The sequence below is a fragment of the Acanthochromis polyacanthus genome, chromosome 12 (assembly GCF_021347895.1).
Source record: "Acanthochromis polyacanthus isolate Apoly-LR-REF ecotype Palm Island chromosome 12, KAUST_Apoly_ChrSc, whole genome shotgun sequence".
Taxonomy (NCBI): Eukaryota; Metazoa; Chordata; class Actinopteri; family Pomacentridae; genus Acanthochromis; species Acanthochromis polyacanthus.
In genome coordinates this window covers 27,147,905-27,173,165 of record NC_067124.1, presented here as the reverse complement: position 1 = coordinate 27,173,165, position 25,261 = coordinate 27,147,905, and the positions used below count along the sequence as shown (strand labels likewise).

Genomic DNA, 25,261 nt, shown 5'->3' with positions numbered 1-25,261 from the left:
TCTCTGTGTTTTGCAATGCTTCAGCACACAGATGGGATTTATAATGATGAATTCATTTGGGGAAATAATTTTATAATTGTTTTGGGTTGTGTTTAATTTCAAGAGCGCCTACTGGCAATTCCCCTGTATCTGTTCGATATTTATTATTTCTGTGTTATAAGATGCTTATTATTTCACTTGCTCATATTTGAGATGTTTTTCAAAGAAGGACTTTGTTTAAGGCTTCTTGGCTCCTCTGTGCACATTCATTTAGTTATGTCAACTACTGTGACATCTTAATTGTGTAAACAAATAAACAATCTGACTGAGACTGAGCTGTCAGTAGCCCCTGTTGTTTTTGCTACATCATGTCCAATCACAAAGAAAGTATGCACGTGATGTAACACATGCATAGCCAATCGCTATGTGCCTCTGACAACTGCTCAGTACTGTTAGTGTGTTGTGACCATGGGAGAAACAGTGGGCAGAGATTGTCAGTGGGAAAACACAGATGGGTGAAGTGAAGAGGGGGAGAAAAATATTTTGTGACTTTGTCCATTTGTCCTTGACTCAATATTGTTTGAGTAGCGATTATTCATTATATGAAGAATGTACATCTCAGTTTGATTACATAAGAGGCTGTAAAGGTTTTCAGCAATTCAATTGTCATCATGATGATTGAGGTTTTTTTCTACGGCTCAACTATTAATCATAATATCAAAATCATAGTGTGGCCAAGTAGAATATGCACATTGGAGGAGCTGCAATTTCTTCATTAAAGTAGGAAGTGCCACAAAACAAGATTAGACATGAATCGTTATGTTGCTACAGAGATGTCTCAGCATATAAATATTTTTTACAGACACAAGGGATCATGCCTGTTTGCTATGGTTTCCATCTTCAAATTTTCTTCAGTGGAAAAGAAATGTTTTTTCCAACTAAAATTGTGGCTTAGGTCACATTACCTTTTTTTTTCCACGTATTGGTCAGTCCTATTTAAGCCCAAGATGTTCCAAAACTTGCAACATTGTATCGATGTATGATGCTTTTATTTTTACAAGTAGTCCCATTACGTTCCCACATGATGATTAATGAGAGTTTGGCAAATTTAGAGATGTTTGAATTATCCACAATCTAAAATGGTTTCCTTGTATTCAAACTAGCTGAAGAGAAAAAACAGGTTTATTGCAAATGTCAGAAAGATGGCTGCAGTAGATGACTGGATTTGTGTGATACTCTCCTAAAGGAGACTCCCTGTTGTCTCTCTTTATTGCACAGTGACGGGTACCTTAATTCATCCAACAGAGTTGCTGCTTTGAGGCCAAGGAGAAAGACATGCAAACTGTATGAAAACATGCAGCATGATGTGCTGAGTTGAATTGTTCCAGAAACTAAGAACTGCTGCTGTTGTTTTAATTTGCCAGCAGACTGTTTAGTCATCAGTACTAATGTGAAAGAGAAATACGCATTTGTAAAGATATTTCACCCAAAAAAAAAAGATGTAACTGGGTCAGAAGCTGGATGATATGGTGATGACCCTAAATCTGATTAATTGGAGTAACAACAAACAGTGGTGGAGAAGAATTAGCATTTTTTTTTCTGTAATTAATTAAAATAAGCATTTGTTCACCAAATTTAGAAGTGGACTGACCCATGTATGAGTATGGGGGGGGAAACTAGGATTATGCTTTTACTCAACCAAAGTATCAAATGTGTAGACTTGACAAAAAACACCACTTTCTTTTTAAAACTCAGTGGGTCTTTTGTTTGTTTTCATGAGCTTTAAATATGCATCAAACAATTACTCTGTTCTGATCTATGAAGCTAATGATGTGATACTAAGCCCTGTTTTTTAAAGTTAAAATTTGTGTACTCAAGAAAAACTGTACAGCCAGCCATTAGATTCCGTTTAAAGTTGAAACTTGAAGAATCACCAAGTGTTAGTCTTAACTCAATGTCTGTTATTAACTTCTTTAATTGCTAAGAGGAAGTCTTATCATTGTGACTATCATTCTCTATGTATGAAAGCATTTTATTTATGTGGTGTATTTCTGTTTCTCTGCAGGATGGAAAGCAGCGTAAAGAGAGAAAGAAGACTGTGTCATTCAGCAGCATGCCCACTGAGAAGAAGATTAGCAGTGCAAGTGATTGCATCAGTGCAATGGTGGATGGTTCTGAGCTGAAGAAAGTTCGATCCAATTCGCGCATTTACCACCGCTACTTTCTCCTTGATGCTGACATGCAATCTTTGAGGTGGGAGCCTTCAAAGAAGGAGTCAGAAAAGGCCAAAATTGATGTAATATCCATCAAAGAGGTTCGGACAGGGAAAAATACCGACACTTTTAGAACTAATGGAACTTATGATCAGATATCAGAGGACTGTGCTTTCTCTATTATCTTTGGAGAGAACTATGAATCCCTGGACTTGGTGGCAAACACTGCAGATGTAGCCAACATATGGGTTACAGGCCTGAGGTACCTGATCTCCTATGGGAAGCATACCTTAAATATGATTGAGAGCAGTCAGAACAACATGCGCTCGTCTTGGCTTGGTGAACTTTTTGATGAGGAAGATGGTAATAACAGCAAACAAATATCAATATGTGCTGCTGTGCAGCTAGTCAAAAAGTTGAACCCGGGACTTAAAAATGTGAAAATAGAGCTTAAGTTCAAGGAGCTTCACAAAGCAAAGGACAAATCAGGTTCTGATGTGACAAAAGAGGAGTTCATTGAAGTATTTCATGATCTTTGCACCAGACCAGAAATTTACTTTCTCTTTGTTCAGTTCTCAAGTAACAAAGAGTTTCTCGATAGCAAGGACTTGATGATATTCCTGGAGGCAGAGCAGGGAATGGCTCAAGTCAGCGAAGACACCAGCTTAGAGGTCATTCAGAAATATGAACCATCTAAAGAGGGCCAGCTCAAGGGTTGGCTTTCTCTCGATGGGTTCTCCAACTATCTTATGTCTCCAGAGTGCCATATATTTGACCCTGAACAAAAGTCAGTGTGCCAAGACATGAATCAGCCCTTATCCCACTACTACATCAATGCATCCCACAACACATACCTGATAGAAGATCAGTTCAGAGGTCCCTCTGATGTGACAGGGTATATCCGTGCCCTGAAGATGGGCTGCCGAAGTGTAGAGCTGGATGTGTGGGATGGGCCTGATAATGAACCTGTGATTTACACTGGTCACACAATGACCTCACAGATAGTTTTTCGCAGTGTCATTGACGTCATCAACAAGTATGCCTTTGTTGCCTCTGAGTTTCCACTGATACTGTGTTTAGAAAACCACTGCTCCTTAAAGCAGCAGAGAGTCATGTTTCAGCACCTAAAGAAGATCCTTGGAGACAAGATCCACCTAGATCCTCCAAAACCTGAGGACTGCTACCTCCCCTCTCCCTCTGAGCTGAAGGGAAAGATCCTGCTGAAGGGTAAGAAACTGAGCACAAACTGCACTGCCTCAGAAGGTGAGGTGACGGATGAGGACGAGGGGGCAGAGATGTCTCAGAGGATGAGCATTGAGTCTGCAGAGCAACAGACTATTGCGCCCAAGAAATTCCAGCTGTCCAAGGACCTCTCTGATCTTGTGACCTTGTGTAAATCTGTGGAGTTCAAAGACTTCCCAACATCTTTCCAGAGCCAGAAACACTGGGAGCTCTGCTCTTTCAATGAAGTCTTTGCCAGTCGCTGTGCCAGTGACTTCCCAGGGGACTTTGTTAACTATAACAAGAAGTTCTTGGCACGAGTTTACCCAAGCCCCATGAGGATTGACTCCAGCAACATGAATCCACAAGATTTCTGGAAGTGCGGTTGCCAGATTGTAGCAATGAACTACCAGACTCCTGGTCTGATGATGGATTTAAACATCGGCTGGTTCCGTCAGAATGGAAACTGTGGCTATGTGCTGCGTCCGGCAATCATGAGAGAGGAGGTGTCCTATTTTAGTGCCAACACTAAAGATTCAGTGCCTGGTGTTTCTCCACAGCTCTTGCACATCAAGATCATCAGTGGACAAAACTTCCCCAAACCCAAAGGCTCAGGTGCCAAAGGAGATGTAGTGGATCCTTACGTGTATGTGGAAATACATGGGATTCCTGCTGACTGCGCTGAGCAAAGGACTAAAACGGTAAACCAAAATGGAGACAACCCTCTGTTTGATGAGAGCTTTGAGTTTCAGATAAACCTCCCTGAGCTCGCAATGGTGCGTTTTGTTGTGCTGGATGACGACTATATTGGCGATGAATTTATTGGCCAGTATACAATCCCCTTTGAATGTCTCCAGCCAGGTTTCCGCCATGTGCCGCTGCAGTCTCTGACAGGGGAAGTTTTGCCTCATACCTTGTTGTTTGTTCATGTGGCCATAACTAATCGAAGAGGGGGCGGCAAACCACACAAAAGGGGGCTGTCAGTACGAAAGGGCAAGAGGAGCAGAGAGTACGCCAGCATGAGAGTGCTATTGATCAAGGCTGTGGATGATGTCTTTAAAACAGCCATGCTGCCACTGAGAGAGGCAACAGACCTCAGAGAAAACATGCAGGTAAGACATTTAACTACTGAGTGCCTATTTGATTGACTGGTGTCCTCAGGCTCTGCACCATTGAGTCAGTGTCATCATGGATATATGTATAACAGCATGGATATTTTGTTCCATCTTTAAGCACAGGAATGTTTTTCTTTGACAGAGCAGACTGATGAAAGTGTCCCCCCAAGTCAAGTATAGATTAGAACCAGATTTACTACAGAAAATCGCAGGCTCCCTCACTAGAAAGAAACACAAAAACCACCAGGTTTGGCCAAATCAGATTTAATGCAGTCCTTGTGTATTGTGTAATAGTTAAAACAGATAGAGAAAGACATGAACCTTGCAATCTGTTTAATTGTCAAAAAATCATTCTCATTCTTTCTTCATTTTTTTGATATTGTACCAAATCAGTACAATTGTATCTTTATTCAATACGTCACCTTTGACTAGGGCTGCTGTGTTAGATGGCAAATTGATGATGCTGAAAATGCATCATCAGTATTTTAAACCAAGGCAAGCTTTTGTTTCTCTTAAGCTCAATTCATTATGGCAAATATTTTTCTTATCACTATTAAATTGTGCCACTGTGACCTCAGGTGTTTCGGTTGCAGCCACTAGACTGCTGCAGACAGAGCTACAATTTTGACAATGTCAAACATAACAAAAGAGAACAAAAAGGTTGCTTGCACTTTGTGCAAAGTCCAGTGGCACACCACAACACCACGACACAAGGCGCTCTTCAATGTAGAAGCACTTACTGCTACTGTTCTCTGTGCTCACACATAATGTATTTTATTACAGCCAACTTCCCAGTAAAGCTCTTCTCATTTGCATATTTTCTTTAATACTATACGTTCACCAGCAGTTAGTGCTATTCTCTATCTTCTGTACTGTTAATTCAGCTGTAATTTCATCAAATTCAAAGCTAATACAGAAGTCTGAGAAAGGGAAGGAATTCCTTTGCTGGCATGTGCTTCTATAATATCTTGAATTGCATTTAAGTATGCAAATCTATTTTTTCACTTTAAGGGCTTTAATAGAACTTGGTTTTTGTTTGGACTTGCACAGCTGACTCACTTTAAAAAATAGATAGTGTCATGGAAAAAAACTATTAGAACACTCTTGTTTTCTTCAATTTCTTGTTCATTTTAATGCCTGATACAACTACAGGTGCATCTGTTTGGACAAATATAATGATAACTACAAAAAGAGCTCATAAGAGTGTAATTTAACAGCTGCTATCTAGCCATGTTCCATGGTTTCCTTGATAATAACCTGACAAAATAGCTAACAAAAGCTATGGCATTGTGCTGCCAAAATAGTGCTTTTAGGCATTCCATGTTTTTTGTGTCTATTTTAGTCACATGGTACTCTCAGGAGTTAGTACTTTGTTGCATTATCATTGTTTTGATGACTACAGCCATGTGTCTTGACATGCTCTCCACCAGCTTCTGACATGGTTCTACTGTCACAGCAGCCCATTCCTGTTGCATAAATTCTAACAAATTTGCTTCTGGTGATTGAGCAGACCAAGGCATGGTTTAAATGTTCTGGTTCTCCATCCAGGCTTTCATTCACCTTGCTGTGTGGCAAGGGGCATGTCTTGTTGGATAATCCAGTCATTGGAGGCCGGAAAGAGTTTTTCAGCTGATAGATATGGAATAATGTCGTAAACAAAAAAAAGTGCTGATCTTCAATTTTAATCTACAGTGTGGAAAATGGTACGAAATAATGCAGCCAGTGGAGTAGTGGTTAGCACTTTCGCCTTGCAGCAAGAAGATCCCGGTTCAAATCCCTGGATCTTTCTGCATGGAGTTTGCATGTTCTCCCTGTGCATGCGTGGGTTTTCTCCGGGCACTCCGGCTTCCTCCCACAGTCCAAAATATGCTGAAGTTAATTGATTACTCTAAATTGCCCGTAGGTGTGAATGTGATTGTGATTGTTTGTCTGAATATGTGGCCCTGTGACAGACTGACGACCTGTCCAGGGTGTCCCCTGCCTTCGCCCGAGTCAGCTGGAATAGGCTCCAGCACCCCCGTGACCCTAATGAGGATAAAGCGGTGTATAGAGGATGGATGGATAATGTAGCCATAATACGAAACACATCCTTAAAAGCCATTAAAAACTTACAATTGATTGGTTCCTTAAAATATGAAATTTTGAGTATTGGGTCATTTTGGTGGAATTTGGTTTTGTTAGATTTTCTTGTAACAATAACCCAAAAAAATATCATTTTTATTTGTTTGTGATTTATAGATTTTTCCACAAATATTTCATATTTGAGATTGTGTTGAATTTTAAGGGGGTCCCAAAACTTTTTTGCACCACTGTATATTTATATTATCATGATGGAGTTGCCAGTTTAACAATTCTACAGTTTAACATGTAAACTATTGTTTCCATTTCACTCAGTGATGCATCATACAATGACACACAATTTGTCAAACTAAATTAAATAACATTGTTTTGCTTTATTGGAATGAAATTTAGCATTTTGGTTGACTGACTAATCTGTAGAATAGTTGATGATTAATCGGTAGAAAAATCCTCAAAGTCTTTAGTGGCTGCTCTAGATGTGTACCCCAAATAATTATATAAAATTACATGATACATGCTGTACTGGAGCGTCACAATAGTCTGTAGTTGGTCTCATGTTGTGTTTCTTTAGGCATTGTATTAGGTTTTATTTGGTAGTCCTGTTATACTGCAGTCATTGTGTGATAACAAGCCGCTGGCCTTGAGACTACACACATCTTGGCTGTCCTGTCACTGTGTGTCCCTCCGGTTGTTTATGTAGGGTTTAAATTTGGCCTTTCACAGGAAGGTTAGGATTTGTGTGTGTGTATGTGTTTGTTCCAGTTCCATGTGACGCTGGTGTCAGTCCAAAAAGGACCGAGTGTTTATGAGTGGCTAACAAGTGCCAAAATGAAAGTTCTCACAGGTAATGAGTTTGCCTCCAGCCACTTCCTCTGAGAGTGTGTGTGGTTGTGGTTACATGTTAAAAGTGCCAGATTTTAAACAGGCTGGAATATTAAGTTCCTCCACTTTCAGACATTTTGTAATGGTTTTGACATATGTTTTGTTTGGCATGCCAGTACAAACCGACATAACTGCATGCAAGTCTAACTGTAATTTCCCTGCTCTTTCTGCAGAACGCCATAGTGTCCTTTAAAGAGCTGTGCGGCCTTTCAGCGGTGGCTAACCTGAAGCAGTGCATCTTGGCCCTTTCCCCTCGACTGACAGGGCCTGACAGTAGCCCCCTTCTGGTGTTCAACCTCACTGACCAGTACCCCAACTTGGAGCCCCAAGGCCTGCTACCAGAGGTCCTCAGAAAGTCGTCACTACCTATGACATGGTGAGTAGTTATTCAGATGACTTGTTCATTTGCACAAAAATGAAACCTCAAAAGCTGACAAAACACATAAATTACCTTAATTCAGAACAATAGGAAGAGACATAAATCGCTGTGTTTTGCAGGTAAAATTCAAAAAGATCCACAACTTTAAAGAGATACATGATAGCATGATTTAATCTCTGTTGATGTTCAGATGTAAATGTGGTTTTTTCCAGTGTTATCTATCGTCATGGTTCTTGAGCAGGCAGCAATGTACAAAATAACCTAAATTCTCAACATTAGAACTATAGCTTGAGGGGTATTTAGCAATAATGCTACATATCAGTCTATGTATTCGTTTGGCTATCAATAGGAAAATCAAGATCTAATCGGGCAGACCAGCTTTGACTCCAATCAGATCAATACCTTGGCCTCGCTTGACTTAATGGGGACATACAGAGATGGTTAGGTAACAGGGCTGGAGCTCTGTTAAGTAATAAAATCAATGTTCGCAAGTTATGCAACATGCCATTTAGGCTATTCCCAGACAACACCATTACCCTTAAAACATCATGTTCTCTTAACATTGATTCTTGGCACATCATGAGCAAGTTAGCTTTCCACCATTATATCAGGCAAGAGACTGAAGCCCACTGCAAAGATTCTGTTTCAACATGTAAACCATTTTCGCATCCAAAAACTAACCCTTTTTCTTCTTTTCATCTCATTGACTGTATCATGTATTTTCAGAATATTTATTAAACAGTAAGATTTATATTCACTGTTGAGCATCAGTGTTTGAGCCCTGCTGCTTTGGTGTCAGATGCTGCATTATGCATCGAGAGTAAGCGTGTTTTGGGGATGGCACACATGGCTTTTGCATTATCATGTGAAGTGCTTTGTGTGCACACATGTCTAAATGAGCTGACAAAACATATAATTCAATTTATTGTAGAGGAACCGTATGAAAAGGGAAACGGCCACAAGATAAATTGCTTTGTTTTTCCTTGGGTCTCAAAGATGAACATCTGAAAAAGGGGATAAAATAATTATTTTAGTTTATCAAAGCACCTCTCAAGGTACCCAAGGCACATAACAGCATAGACATGAGGTAGAACATTGTACATAAAACATAAAGGCGCAGATGCAAACCGATTAAAGTGACCTTTCTGCTATATTCAGACTTGAGATTGGAGGGCTAGGTAATTGGCCCTGATGGAAGGAGTGCCAGGAAAATTGAGTTGGAGGGGAAGAAAGGAGAAAATGACAGGTGTTTGGGGACCAACATCGAATAAATTAAGAGCAAGGGCTTAAGTGGTGTGAAGCTGCAGGCCTTGATCATCAGCACAGTAGCAGAAGAGATGGGGAGCAGTGAGGTACAGACACACGAGTGAAGCGAGAAGCGTTAAAGAATAGCAAATAATGTACAGAAGAGTACAATTAGAAATTCAGGCACTGTGTCAGAATCTACCACAGGGAGTAACCAGGCCTTCGCCTCCTAATTGGCAAAAAATAGAATCTGGGTCTCAATCCCTGCCCATTTGTGTGCAGGGAGAAAAAAGGTGGAGATGCTCAGTAGGATGCCAGCTTGTGGTTTTAGATAATAAGGCCTGATTTCTGTTATGCTCAGAACAGATTAACTAGGGGCACATTCTGTAGATGGAAAGAATGCAAAATCTGTGAAACACTGAACCACGGGAATTGAAAGCCCTTATGTTAGTTATTTCTTCATTTGGCAATTCTTCTTATTGATCTATGCCAGTTCTGTGTGCCACTATTAATTTGTGTATTTTTATTAGCTTTGAATTTATAGTTAAGATCAGTCTAAAATATGCTCCTTTATTTTTTTGCAACTGCATCACTACACAAACAGAACCTTAAAATGCAGGAGCCCCTGTGTCTTAGTTAAATACTAATAATAGAACTAACTATACACCTGGAGAAGACAGTCTTTACTGTACTTGTAGGACGCAGTCCACCCACGTACCTTAGAATATGCCTTCAAATACATTAGAGGTGCTGTCTGTCACCAAGACAGTAATTTCTTTAGCCATCAAAAGAGTAATCACCGCATATGAGACAGCTCTAAGTGCTGCAACTGCAGCTGCAGCGTGACACAAACAGCCTCAACCACTTAGTCATGACTTGTAGAATAACATGATGATTCACTGTAGGAGTTTGTGCTGTTGTGTCTGTCACCCATGCAGTACACATTATCAGTCAATGGACCCAAATCATGCTATAAAGGATGCTGAAAATGTTTGTTGTGTTCAGACAAGTTCTCTTGGGTGGATTTTTTGTTTATTTCCTCCTGATACATTTATACTTGCTGTGGACTCCTTTTTTTTTAAACCGGAGATTTTGTTTGTTTGTTTTGAACCAATCAAGTAGATATGATTTACTTTTAGATAATTTAAATCCAAAATGTTGAATAAAGTGATTTTATTGAAATATCAAGATTTTAAGGCTAGCTTTGGTGAACTGCAGGATTAGTTCTTTCTTTGAAAACATGCCTGTCAAACCCACTGGGGTTTTGAAGTTTAAATACATTAGTAACATTTCACACTTCACTGGAGACAATCTATAGCTACACACCTGAGTAGCTAACACTCTTTTTCTGCCAACGTGCTCTTTAATTATTCTATATTGTTCTATATATTTGTTTATGCCAGCAAATCCATTCTAAAGCCCAAAGCAGTAAGAACAGATATTTAGTTTAGGGTTTTTTGTTTGTTTGTTTCGACCCAATGAACCCTAATTTTGAACTAATTTCACTTCTTTACTACTGTGACCAATTCATGTTTTCTGGGCCTTATTAAGTGCTAGCAATACATGTTGCTTCTTGTACTGTGTAGACTGTCCACATTTTCATCATTTTATATAACACTACTTCCAAATTGTTTTATTTTAGCCTTTATATTAAAGGAAAAATCATTTAGTTCAAGGAATTTGTTTGGTTTTTTTAATGTATTTCACTATACAGTGATGGCAGTACAGATATTTTTTAGGATAGGTGAATACTCTGTGGCTTGGCACTTGGGAATAATAGGAGCTTCGTACCTAATAGAAATAAATGCCATTGTCTCAAGATTTCACGTATGATATCCTACTTGCCAGGTAAATGTTAAGGCCAACATTGGTTGCACAGAACATAACTGGCATTGTTGAAAAGGTCAAGTTAACCAGTTTCTTTTACTATGCACACTAACTTGCTGCGATAAATAATTTTAGAGTACTTTTGATGAGAAGAAGGCATGTGACACGTACAAATTTTATCTGTTGGGTTTTAAGAATTAAAGAAAGCCTCAGAAATGTCCTAAGACAGCTAACCACTGAAGTGTTCAATGTTACTCAAAATGGAGTACTACAGTAGATTTGTTGATGACAGTTTTCAGCCGTGGCCTAATACACATTTGATGATCTAGTGAGTATTTCCAGGAGTATTTCCAGATTTGTTCTTCAATAAATCTAAAATTGTCAGAGGCAGTTAATAAGAACCTGTTTTGGTCGTACAAGTTATGTGTGTTCTGAAAAAAGTTTCCATTTTTCACATTTTCCCTCCATGCCTCTGTGTGCACCCCTCCCTGTTTTCTCTCTGGCGTTTGCTGAGCACCCTGGTGAACTCCTGAGCTAGATCTTGGGGCCACATTGTTACACTGATCTCAAATAAAGTGGTGTTTTTCTTTCCTTGCTTTCCACGCTGGCAGCTGAGCTGGCCGCCCAGCTTTGTGACATGACTTTGCTGCACGTTAACTTGAGTTGAGTGTACAAGTAAATGTACAAATCCATTACAGCAATTCTGCATACAGAAAGCACCCAGTACCCTACAGGCACTAATTGAACTGAAAAGCAGAGCGGCATTTGGATATAAATATCATATCCATCAGATGAAACAACTAAGCTACCAAGATAATTGTAGAGAACGATCCAGATGGTCTGTCAGGCGCTCAGTGCTTATTTACCTCTATCTGTGACAGCCTACATATGCACTATTAACCTCCTGAAACAACACTGCTGTCTTCACTGAGTAAGGAAGAAGGGTTTTGGGGGCTGGTGTGAGGAGGAAGAGGTGCCGGCATTTAATATGTAAATGGATCACCATGAGAGTTTTAACAGTCTGCAGGTCAGCAGAGTTTGTGCACTCAATTAGGCTGAGGATAACACCAGAGGAGCTAAACTTAGCATCTTTCACAGCTGCAGTCTCACAGATAACTCTGTAATGGCCTGTCTCACAGTGACTCACATGTTTACGTTTTAATCAAAATGACCTGGATTGTTCGCAGTTTCTCTTAAAGTGATATTTCCGAAACCAAGTAGAAGAATGACATGCATTATTTTTTCTCCTTAAAACGAGGCACTGTCACCGTTTGAAGAAAAAAAAAATTAATAAACAACCTAATTGCTTGTGTCTCCCTCCCTCTAATTTTGGCTTTCAGAAATGCAATTCAGCAGCCTCGCCCACTGGCGTCCCTTTAATAACTTGTGTCTGAGCCCTCCCTAGATAGAAACACCCGGCCACCAGACGGAGACTGCTTACTGCTTTATTGTGGGAGGCCAGTTTTGCTGATGTGGAAAATGAAGGCAAATATATTTGTCTCTTTTCAGGTGATCCAGACCAGCAAGACACTGCTTGAGAACTCTGAGGGGGTGTATGAGAGAATTCTACAAACCCAAAAAGCAGGTAAGATGGTCAGATGGCAAAAGAGAAAACCCACAAAAGGCTTTGTTTCCTGACACCATTAGTGAGCGCCTGATGTTTGCCTGTGGCCCCACTGACGCTCTGAAGCCACAAAGCACAGATCACTTAATATGAAATGATTCAGACTTTGCTGATTTGCATTAATGAAATTATCATTTGACTCATGTTCATTTATGTGATCCAGACACTATTTCCCTTTGAAAATCTGCTGTTCAATTAGAGGTGTTTCATTCACACCGTAACAGCTTCTGTGCTGTATTGTAATACAAGGTTTGAGACTTAGAAATGAATGACCTGCAGCAAGACATCAAAGCTAATAGATATCAGTCCATTTATACCCACACAGGTTTAGTTTTGCAAACCTGCACCTGCAAAGTTCAGTACTTGCAAGTCAAATCTGGACAAACCCAGACCCATAGTCTGACCCATGATTTAACACATAGAATATACTGACATTCAGTTTGAAGTACTTGATTTTACTTGTGCTCTTGAACGTCATCATTATAAATATATTTATATTCAGAGCACAGTGTTGCAGATACACTTCATTACTTGAGTGCAATGTTGTTGGAAATATGTAGTCAGACTCCTTCTGCTCCTGAACATTAGCAGTGTCAGCAGCTACAGCTGCTCTCTAGTGACGGTCACTCTGCTCCTGGTTTTTGTGTTAGCATTTGGAAATCACGGTTTAGCATTAGCATGAGTTTCAGGTAGCTAGTTAAACCGGTCAGCTGGCAGACACCTTTTAACAACTTGATGCTGCAGAGTTCATCAACACAACTGCCACAGTCATGCCACGTAAGCTTTCACAAAAAATTTAAAAACTGAACAAGAACTATATCCAAGCGGCTGATTTGTCCTGACGATATTAGTTGATTAAAATGTTGAAAATACTACAAGTCCTATGAGATTCAATTCATCCGTTTAAATCTCCAATTTCAATCCAGATTAAATGTGATTTTGGTTTCCCCATGCCTGTACCTTTAAATTTATATAAATACAATTTTCATTTTTTTTTGTAGGTTGGGGTTAAGTAATCACATGTACCAAACGCAGTGCTGGACTGACTGACTTTGTGTTTTTTAACTAGACGGTCTGTATAAGTTGTAGTATTACTAGTAGGATTACTTAATGTGGTCAAGGGAAATGTAAATCTAATCAGCTTTTCTCTGAAGCTTAGTTTGATAGACAGCTCATCAGTGAAGGCTACTGGATTCAAGAAATTGTACGTAGATGAACTCAGGAGTTAAATTATATCTGTATATGTCAAAGGATGGACAGTTCTCGTTCTGTAGTCAGCGTTACTAATTTAAGAGGTTGGTCTGTATTCTACGGCAGTATTTCATGAAACAACTGTTGCAATATAACAGAAATGTGGGTAAAACCTGTTAATTTTGATGGTAATGTGATTTATAATGCAGCACTTTGTGGCAATGAATTCTATCTAAGTAGCGTAGAAAGCAAATTTATCAGTGAGTAAGCCTGCTGGAAGCGCTTAGTGAGACTGGAAGGGAGCAAAGATGGACCATCATTACCACAGCTCAGCTTTATTGGTTTCCAGATGGATGACTTATAAAATATTCATTGTCTATTGTCTTGGCACATCAGAGAGGACGACGACTGTGTCGTTTTAACCAGTGTGAATCAAAGGCTTCATGCTGCTTTTTTCTCTGGTGTTTTCAGCTCTGCCACCTCCAGCCTTTCACAATTACCAGTCCACAGCTTCAAGATAAAGACATGCTTGAACTTCCTGACATCAGAAGGAAGCCTATATTCCCATCTGTGAAGCTTTTATTTTGGGCCACTTTTGGTTTGATCCAGATGCGACCATAGCATGCACAATTTAAAATGGCCACTCTCCTAAATGAATGCGTTGTCTGCGTTCTTTAGTCATAATGACACCCTTTCATCTGTACAGCCTTCGTCAGCCTCTGCCTTGTTCTCTTTTCGTCTGTGTAGATTGCTATTCAGGTCATGCTAATCCTAAGTCCTTCAGTAGAAAGCGAATGAACTTCTTTTCTTTTAGATTCTTAAAAAAATCATTTCTTCTGTCATCAGTTAGGCTTCCTCAGTTCTGCTTGACTAGTGGGAGAACCAGGTATTTATTCAAGGCCACCTGGGTTGTTACTCGCATGATTCAATCGTCTGCAATGACCCGTTTCTGACAAGTGATGCTGTAAGCCTCTCCGTTCCCTTATTTAGAGATGGCAGTTGAACATACACAAACCAGCCACAAGAGTAAAACCACTTGTTAATATTGTATAGGCTCCCTTCATGTTGTCAAAACAGCTCTAACTCATCGGGGCATGGGCGCAGGACCTCTGGGGGTGTCCTGTGGGGTCTGACTTATCCTGTGGATGCTCGATCAGATTGGGACCTTGGCAGTTTCAAATAGTTTTTGTAGTCTGGCAGGGCACATTGTTCTACTGGGGGAGGCTGTTGCCGGCGGAAGTGTTGTTCCTATGCTTTGTAGGTAGTGGTATTTGTCAAAGTAGCATTGAACCCAAAGCCCAGTGTTTTCACCTGAACATGAAAGTGTTATTCACTTCACCTATTGTGGCTGATCATGGTTAGCCATGTACAAGGCTTCCCCCTCTTCTGTCTCAAGCCACCTGTCTTCTCTGTCCAGAATATACACATTGCTGACCTCAAAGGAGTGTTCCTTATCCTTGCAGGTGCAGATGCAGGTGGACTGCTGAATCTTGTCCTGAACAGCTGACTCTTCTGTGTGGTGCCATGTGTTTGTGAAGCGTTTGACAAGTCTCCCCTATATATAGATCTGTGGATACCTCCCAGCATTGCACTGCAAATACAGCACTTAGCTTAACTTGTGTTGTTACGTAGCGTGATAGCTTGTGTAGGAACACATAGCACAGTGTTTCTGTATCCCCGGAGCATATAGATTGACTGCTGTGCTGAAAATATATTACTAATTGATGAATTACACTGGGGAACATTCATTTTGTTGCATTTAAAAAAAAACTTTTCTATAGTCAATTTGAGTGTGCTGATTTCAAATCTGAAGTCTGTTTTGTCTGCAAGCTACAGATTTTATGCAATTTGACATTATTTATTCTTTAAGTTTTCGTTATTGTAGGAAATTGCGATATCAGCCACAATTCTTTTGTTCACTCGGATCTTAAAATGGTATGAAAGTCATTGCTGTACATTTATTAAGGCAAAAGAAACAGAACATTAAAATGTGATTTGAGAGTAAATTACACTATTGTTGGTTGTGCCATATTTTCTGAAAGCGTTTCTTAGAAAGCATCAATCTCTATCCCAAAGTTAGATTAGCATCCTTCAGAACATCACCACAGCTGATGGAAGCGTATCAATTTCTTTGTGTATTTTAGTCAGGCAGGAATTTGCGTTTGTAACTTTTGCGTTTGTACACTTCATCTGGGCAATCTCGTTTAATGCTCCAGCAGTAGTCAGCCATCATACTTTTGTCCCAGCGCCCTTGGTAGCTTTCTTCCATGATCTTTAGGTCTTGGTGGAATCGTTCTCCTTGTTCGTCACTCACAGCCCCCAGGTTGTCAGGGAACTGATCAAGGTGGCTTTTCAAAAAATGAAGCTTGATGCTCATGTTGCAGCCGAGATCACAAAAAGCGAGGAGCATTCTGTTCACAAGTTCACTGTAGTTCTCCACCTTATTGTTTCCAAGGAAGTTCTGAACGACTGCCACAAAGGATAACCATGCTGCCTTTTCTAATGCGGTTATCTTAGCAACAAACTGATCATCACGAATTTGGGTTCGAATCTGTGGGCCATCAAACACGCCTGCTTTGATCTTCTCAAATGATAACCCTGGTAAAGCTGTGATGATGTGTTGGAAACATTCACCTTCAGTTTCCAGTGCCTTGACAAATTACTTCATCAAACCTAATTTGATGTGAAAAGGAGGAAAGATGATCTTATCTCTGTTTACAATTGGGTCTTGTATTATATTTGGCATGCCTGCTTCAAGGGTGTCACGAATAGGCTAGTCCTTCTGGACCCAATGTCTGTCTCGTGCTCGGCTGTCCCACATACAGAGGAAACATGGAAACTTGGTGAAACCTTTCTGTTGTCCAAGAAGAAAGTTGACCATCTTTAAGTCTACACAAATGATCCAATTGTGCTCATGATATTTTAATAAGTCCATGACCATTCTCATAGCAATCATAGTCTTCCCGCAAATGCACTGAGTGACCGACAGGTACTGCTCTATAAACATTGCCATTATGTAAAAGAGCACACTTTAGTCTGCGTTTTGAACTGTCTAAAAAGTCTCCATTCAGCAGGACTATAGTAAGGTACACCCAGTTCTTTGTAGGCACGCTTGATGAACAAGGATATGTTACATCTGTGACGGTTGAGTGTGTAGCATCCACATATGTAGCAGAAGGCATCAGGCTTGTTTCTGCAATGATGTCTTTATAGAAGCCATGTTTGAACTGGAACAAAAGAAGAATGATCAAAATATTAGAAGCTATCTATATATATGGACGTGAAAATGCTTATACATGGTTTACGCAAGTTCACATTTGTACGATTTCGTTAACCTCAAATTGCATACAAACTAGAGCTTGTAGAGGAAAACTAATTTCAGATTTGAAATCAGCACCTAAAACTCCTTCAGAATCAGTTAAAATATCCAATGCAACTCAAAGTTACTGAAAAAGTGTTCCCCAGTGTTATTGTTGAGTATTCCTGCACATAGTGTGCATTATTCAATTTTAAACACAGATAATGGACAGATAGCAATTGATTGGGCTTAGTTTTGTGCCAGTACAGATCAGCTAAAAATTGCCTCGATGAGCCTCAATCCCGACATAGTGATTGGGCTTGTGACATCCCTACTAATTGTCAGTGTTGGGCACGTTACTGAAAAATAGTAATTAGTTACAGTTACTAGTTACTTCATTTAAAAAGTAACTCAGTTACCTTACTGAGTACTGATACCAAAAAGTAGTGCGTTACTGTGAAAGTAACTTTCTAGTTACTAATTACTGAACTTATAAAGAGAAAAGACTCCCTGTCATTGCCTAGAAATTATCATTATAAATTAAGTGGGACAACAAAACAGTAGATATGTTTAGAAATGTTGAAAGGCATATAGTCATTTATATCTATAGATATATGCATATAGCCATATATAATTTTCACCGCTTGACATGCATTTGCATCAGCAGCATCACTGAGCTCTGCTAAGCAATGTGGTCTATGCAAACACAAACACAAATGTTTCAAAGTCAAGTGGCAATTTATTTCAGGCCAGAAACAAAAGAAATATATTTAATTTGCCAACTTAAACTTAAATACAACAATTAGAAAATTAGTGTATCATTCAAAATCAAAGTGCAAAAATAGGAGTGCTTTCAGCACCGTACAGTAAACAGTACACATGAGGCAACATCTATTGTATACAGCACATCAAAAAATAATAACATTCACAGCATGTTTTCCTTTGGTTCAATCCAGCAAGATTCAAGAAGTATTAATATAAAATAACAGAACAGATAACAAATGTGTGCCTTGTTAATCAAATAAACAAAAGTGCTTTTCACATTGCAAACACCTGAATTTATAAGTGGAGGCTTAGTCCTCAAAACAGTGGTTGTACCTCATGAGAAGCAGTTTCTCAAACCTTCCGTCAGACAGCCTGTTCCTCTTTGGAGACAGTACCAGACCTCCCAGACTAAAGAGTCTCTCAACAGGTGCACTGGATGGGGTAGCCGCATTTTGCTTCAGACAAACTTCCATTATTGTGGGAAATTGTTTGAGCATGTCCATCTTTGTTTCAGCTGATTTCAAGTAGGACAATACCTCAGTTTCCACAGTGGTGAAGGTTGCATCATCATCCTCCTCAAAGCAAAAGAAGGTCTTCTCTTTGTCTTTGGAGGAGCCTGAGTCTGGTGGAGTTGTCGGAGATCCAGTATTCATGGCTGCAGGGGTTAAAGCAAAGAAATATTCTAAGAATATTTCTTTATAATAAAATAAAAGACTTAAATTTATTTTCAGACCATGTCCCATTGTCCCAATATGTGATTTTTTTATTTTTAAGCATGGCACATAGAATCCTCAAGAATGTAAATACCTGTGGCTGGTTGCTGCCCAGGGCCAGGGAAAACTTTGTGACACTCTGCTGTCAGGAGTCCCTTGAGCATCTCTCTCTTCCCCTTGTCTTTCACCCACCACAACTTGAACTTTGGAAGTGTGATGGCTGCCAGCATTGCATCGTTGCTTTCCATGACGGGTGCAAAACGTTTATCGATGGCCTGTAAAACATATACACAGCGACACAGACATTAGAACAAGTGAGATTCCATTTTATTCATTAATTTTATTTATGTACATTTCTATGAAAGCTGTACACCACAAGGTGATTTGAACTATAGTTATTATGAGTTATTCAATCATTTATACTAAAACTAAAATAATGTTATTGGGCCCCTTAAATAGAATTCATTGAAACTTACTTTTTGCACATTTCATCAATTTTCTTTGGCTATATTATGATGTCACTAATATAGCCAAATGAAATGTGCAAAAAAAGTACAGTTAAAATGAAGTTCTCCTTTAGTAAACAATAATATTATACCAAGTGTGCAACAAAAATAAGTGAGTGGTGTTCACTGATTAAATGCAGTCTTTCTGTACAGTAAAGAGGGAAACCCAGATAATTATTATAAAAGGGTTTATGGATGTTTCTTACCTGAACTATGGCTTCAGGTAAACCAGTTGCCACAGTCAGAGTGTCTTTCACCTTCAGGAGGTTGATCTTTAAGGACTCTATAGTGGGCAGGAGGGTGCCAAAGTAACAGTTGTCCTCTCCTTGCAGGATGTCTAGAGCTTCTGTGAGTGGCTTCATTGTGGCACAATATTCCTTCAGAAAATGAACTTCCCTGTCATTAAGAGATTTTAGCTGCAACTTTTCAGAAATGGAACTCAAGTCAGTCATAGGTATTCCAACAACTCTTGCTACAGCCTCATAGAATGAATTCCATCTTGTACTGCATGGCACCAGCAGCTTTGTTGTGACCATGTCGCCCACCATCTCTGCAGCATGTGTGGACCTGCTCGCCTTAGTCCACAGTGCTGTGCACTTCGCTGTAGAGCTCCTGTAGATTGCTCTAGTCCCAGGATTTGAAACGAGCCACTTTTCCACGTCATGACATGATATTAAGTTTAGTGTATGAGAGGCACATCTCTGGTGAGGTGGTAAAACAATCCCTTCATCCGCGGCGGTGTTTAGCACGTCTGCAACATCAAAGAAGGTAACCTCTTCATCATCATCATCCTCGTTGTCAGAGAGCGATTTTGGTTGATACACGGCAAAGGCTTTCACAAAGTTTGAGCCATTATCAGTAACAGTGGAGGTAACTTTTGTTGACACGCCATACAAAGAGTGAATGTGGTCAATCTCACCAGCAATGACATCGTATCTGTGCCTCCCCTTGAACCTTTTACAGGCCAACGCAGCTTTTTCATGTTTCAATGTGCTTGGGTTTATCCAGTGGGCTGTTATCCCCAGGAAGCTTCTGTTTTGGGCAGACCAAATGTCTGCGGTGGTCGAGATGTAGTTAAGCCCCTCAAAAGCTGTCTTTAGCTTTTTTTCCATTTTCGTGTACTCTTTCTCCAGGTAGTCGGAAAAGGTTTTCCGGGACATTTGCCGTGTGCTGTCTGTACATGGTATCATGCTTACTAGATGCCTGAAAGCGGGCGACTCCACTGTAGAAATAGGCTGCATGTCTTCTATAACATACCGTGCTATGGCTTTATCCACCTGTGCCTTCTTGCTAACCGTCCCCAGGTTATAATTCAGCTGTAGCTGTTGCTGCTTAGGTCGAGGTGGACCGCCATCGTCGTTGTCGGTCGGCGGGTCGGAGGAGGCACCAGGAGGCCTGGCTACTAGCTTCGTCCCAGGGTGTCTTCTCTGGAGATGTTTAATGAGGTTACTATTGCTGTTTCGGAAAGCAGATAGGATCCCGAAACACATCTTACATTTAACTTTAATGTTGTTTTCTTTTAGCTCGACGAATGTAAAATAGTGAGAATATCTGCATGAGGAGAAACTCAGCGTGTTCACACTCTCCTCTTCAGCCGGCGCCGCCATTACTGTTTCAGTTGTTCCTTGGTAAACATAAACAGCGCGTCTCGCGGTGGGTCGGGGGTTGTACGTGACGTAACGTGAGTGATGCAGGAATATTCAGGAGTCAGAGGACAATGCAGTTCATAATCTGCATAAAATAAGTAACTAAAAAATAACGCTGTAACGCACCACGTAGTAACGGTAGTTGACTTACTGAATTTTAATAACAATGCGTTAGAGCACTCGTTACCGAGAAAAGTAATTGCGTTCCAGGAACGCGTTACTTTGTAACGCGTTAGTCCCAACACTGCTAATTGTGCTTGAAATAGGTGGTAGTTAGAGAGAGGTCATATGGGATGTCATTAAATGACACCTGGTTTTATTTAGGGCCAATTTCAGTTTCTGGACCTTGTTGACAAAATCGATGGCATTTTGGATATGAAGTGTTTCTAGTTAGAGGTGCTAGAATGCTAGTCAGATTAACTGAAGTGGCATAGGTGGCCAGGCTAATGCTGCTGATAGATCCAAGTAGTGCTACTTTTATGGAAGTTGACGTATGCTCCCTATATTGTCTTTTCAAGACCATAGTTTACAAATTGACAGTATGAAAATGCAGTACAAAATAATAGGACTTCACTCATTAGTATGATGTGCAAGTTAGGGCTGAATAAGTCAGTAGTAGATTTAAAATGTGATGAAGTATTACCACAAGATGCCATCAAAAGCCTGACTGTCACTCATGGAAGATGACATGACCATTGGCTATTCAATAATGACACTGGGCTTATGTCAGTCCAACCACAGCCTGCATGCCTGAATGGAATGGTATGCATTGATCAACAACAACACTCAGAAGTTTCAATCCAGTCGAATTAAAAAAGATTTAATTACAGCATTAGTGTCATTATTTAATAGCCACCCTGGAAAATTCTAAATGTCAGCCTTTGCAAAGTGCTAATTGCATGGTTTTAAATTGCGACTTTGATTTGAAGTCTGTTGTTCAGCTGTAGTTAAGGTGCAAATTGCCAAATGTTGTGCATCCTACCTGTTGCACATCTTCCATGTGACATCTATAGATCACTATTTTGATGTAATTAAAAGTATTTCAGATGACTGCCAGACATGAGATCTTTTCCAGAAAATTACTCACTGATCTTAACAAAATATGATCTGTTCTGGTGAGTAAAGTTGTTTTACTGGGCGGATGAAGCTTTTTTCAATGAATTATGTGTTAAGAAACGCATCATGATTTGATGTAACAGTCTGTGGTGCTCCAAATGAACTTCTAGCTCTTATTAATAATTGCCTTGTCAGAGTGAAACATTCTTTTATTTGAAACAATAGTTAAATGAACACAAGAGTGGAAACACTTGCATTTTTACAAAGCTTCCACAAAAAAATTGTGCGGCTTTTGGTCTCAAAGCACCTTTATTTATGACTATCTAAAATCAGCTGGATGAGATTCAAAAGCCAACAATTGCAAACTAAGATAACAGATGGCTGACGAACTGATGAAGTTGAACATTACCATAGATTCATTTTCTGTCCTGAACTGACATAATTTTATCCAAGTGGTGTGTATATGTCTGCCTGTGTTTATCTGTGCATGTAGGTGTGCTCACATACATGTTTGTGTTTCAGTGTGTTCAGCGTGGTTTTGTGCGGCTGTTGTGTAGTAACTGGGTCAGTACAAACCCAAATCCCCCTGTACAGAGAGTGGAACATTTCAGCAGCAACAGCTATTAAAGTTGTTAATAATCCATCACATCAGCTCAGACAGGGCCCATTTTCCCCCTGGAAAAAAAAAATGCACACAAGGGGAGTGCCAGAGAACACAGTCAGGTGTTTGTAGCTCAGAAAGGGTCGTCACTTCCCTCACCTGACACTCACTTTGGTTCTAATTAGCATTCAGGGCAGCTGGATGGTTGAACCTGCTGCAGACTAACAGATTAGCACAGAAAATGTTTATAAATGCCGAGTGCAAAATTGTCCTGTCCAGAGTGCAGCTGCACTGACATTTTGTAGAGTACAAAGCAAAGAGCCGAAGTTTGTGTTTCTTGTTAAAATACCGTTTAATATGAATTCTGCAAAATCAAACCATTTAACAAGATAACTTTCCATTTAGTTTGTAGGACAGTAAAATAGTAATAGTAGTAACTCAAGCTGACATCAGTCATGTTGTTTAGTATGACAATATGTCCAAAATACTAAAATTTGAGATCTGGAACCATCGTATTAAACATGTTTGCCAGAAAATCAATCAAAATCAAAATATCACATCAGTAAGTAGTGTGTGATTAAAATGGCTTTCAATTGACTAAATGTTTTTCCTGGAGACATATTATTAACCCGATACATCAAATCGTTAGTTTCACAAAACCATATTGAAAACTTGTCCTCAGAAAGGGTCAGGCACATTCAAAATGTAATTGGAAAGAAGGTTTATCCAGTGGCCTATCCCAGCTGACTTGGAACAGAAGCAGGGGACATGCTGGACAGGTGGAAAGGGTTACTACTTTTACTACTTCACTTTGGTGAAATACTTTGTGATACATCTCCATATAAAGGGTGATACACAATAAAATACATATTAGAGCTGAACATATTAGTCAACTATTTTGTCAAGATCAATTCATTTTTTTCTTTCTTTTTTAAACTGCCAAAAAAAATGCTACTTCCTGTGTCTAAAATGTAAAGAGTTTCTGTTTTTTAGTGCTATCCATGGTAATAAATTAAATATATTTAGGATTTGGACTGCTGATTGGGAAAACGAACAATAGGAATCATCCCTGTAGAAGTGCTGTTTTCAGGATAGAAACAAACCCTGAAAAATCTGCTATGTAGCTCTCAGGACTGATTGGTTTAACTTCTTGAAATCAACACTGTTTTTAGTAGGAGTCTTGTCCTCTTTAACAGTAAAAATTCACCATGTCATTTGCACCACCTCTCAACTGCTCCAAGTTCCTGCAGGGGAAAGTTGCCTGTTTTTTGTTACTTCATTTTAATATTTGTTATTTGCAGCTGAAATCATTAATAATCAGTCACGGTTTGTAGATATTCCTTGGCATTCCAGGTCCATAAAGCTCTATTAGCAGAAGTCTGCAACAACAGCATAAACTGTATGTAAAAGATGGATGACGCTATTGTCTGTGGACTACCATTTTCAAGCCTCGGTCTGTCATTTGGCTGTCACCATCTTGGTCTTTTGAAACCAGATGAGACAAGTGAGGGACTTTACCTTAAGTGCTACAGCTCAATTGCAATGTAGCCCAGCCTGTTTATTTTACTCTAAATGGAACCACAATTTACAAAATTAACACCATACTGTGTTGAAAGAGACTTGCAACTACAGATTAGGAAATGTTTGAGGCAATAAATCAAGTGAGGAGAGACTTTTATACAATCAGAGGAGTCGCCCCCTGCTGGCTATTAGAAATAATGCAGGTTTAAAGCATGTATGCATGGGCTTCACTTTTGAGACCCAAAGCTGATGTTCGTCTCTTACATATGTGGTAGTGAGTAGATACGAAGCTCTTCAATTTAAAGTATACGCAATCTAATGAAAAATTCAGGTCACACTCTGATCTGCCACTGTATGCTGTACTTTCATGGAGTGATTGGAGAATCAGCCTTTACTGTACTGTCTTGCAGCATTACCTCACAGATATGAGTACGAAATGCTTTGCTAAGAATGAGCTTCCCCCTTTCTTGCCTGCCAGACTCTATAAAACGTTGCTAGGCAACCTCCAGTGTGAGTTAAATGCGTGTTTGAGTGTATGTGTGAGGGGAAGCTGTGCACCGTCTTCAGCACAGTCATGGTTCACGTGCAGCAGCTCTGTCGTTAGAATAGTGACCTGAAAATGAAAAGGGACATAATTTCATATACAGTTAGAACAAGAACTGGTCAAAAAAAAAAAAAGAAGAAAAATTAAGTGTGTGTGAGATTCAGGAGCAGTGGTGTGATGTTGGGTTCAAAGAAGATAAATATGTCATCTTTTAGTAAATCCAGTCAGTTTCTGAGGTTGTATTCACACCTGAGGTCTGGTGACAGTCCTGCTTCCTCAGTTGAGTCTAACAGGAACCAACCCCACACCTATTATGGCAATTTTACACCAAGGGGTCTCTCTTTCTCTCTCTCTCTCTCTCGCTTGCTCGCGTTCATACCATGTTTCCATGGCAACAGCACCGACAGGGGCTACGACGAGCTCTAGCTTATATCAAAGCTTCGAGCGGAAACGTGTGCGCTCTCGGAAGGAGTTTCCAGTGCAGGAGTGTGTTACGCAGTCATAGGCTTTGTGCGTAGTCGGAATTCTGCTTCATCTCCCTTTGGTTTGTGTACCTCAGGCTGGGGTTGCCTGTTGCTGCAGTGTCAGTGGTACACCAAAACAAACTCCACATTAAACATGTCCTTACTCAGATTCAGTCATGCAAAGAGAAAAAGAAAGGGGAGGGAAGAGAAGAGGTGGGAAAGCTCCTCAGGAGACAAATCCCTCCTGTGTGCGATGCCTTGATGGTAATCCACAGTGAAGGAGCGTCATGTCTGTCTGCCTACACTGGGTTTCTACTCTGCCTTTCTGTGTTTGCAGGGCTCTTTTTCCCTCTCATCCTGCTTCCTTCAGCTCTGCTTTTAGTTTTCCTCTT

The 25,261-nt window shown here is 39.9% G+C and overlaps 1 protein-coding gene across 1 annotated transcript in view; it reads left to right on the top strand.

Moving 5' to 3' along the window:
• The window catches only part of LOC110950839 (inactive phospholipase C-like protein 2), a 55,335-nt gene that overhangs the window by 17,693 nt on the left and 12,381 nt on the right, over positions 1 to 25,261 (top strand). Inside the window, 4 exon segments of the mRNA XM_022193647.2 lie at positions 2,045 to 4,525; positions 7,663 to 7,837; positions 7,840 to 7,865; positions 12,450 to 12,525. Of these exon segments, the coding sequence (XP_022049339.2) occupies positions 2,045 to 4,525; positions 7,663 to 7,837; positions 7,840 to 7,865; positions 12,450 to 12,525 (2,758 nt within the window).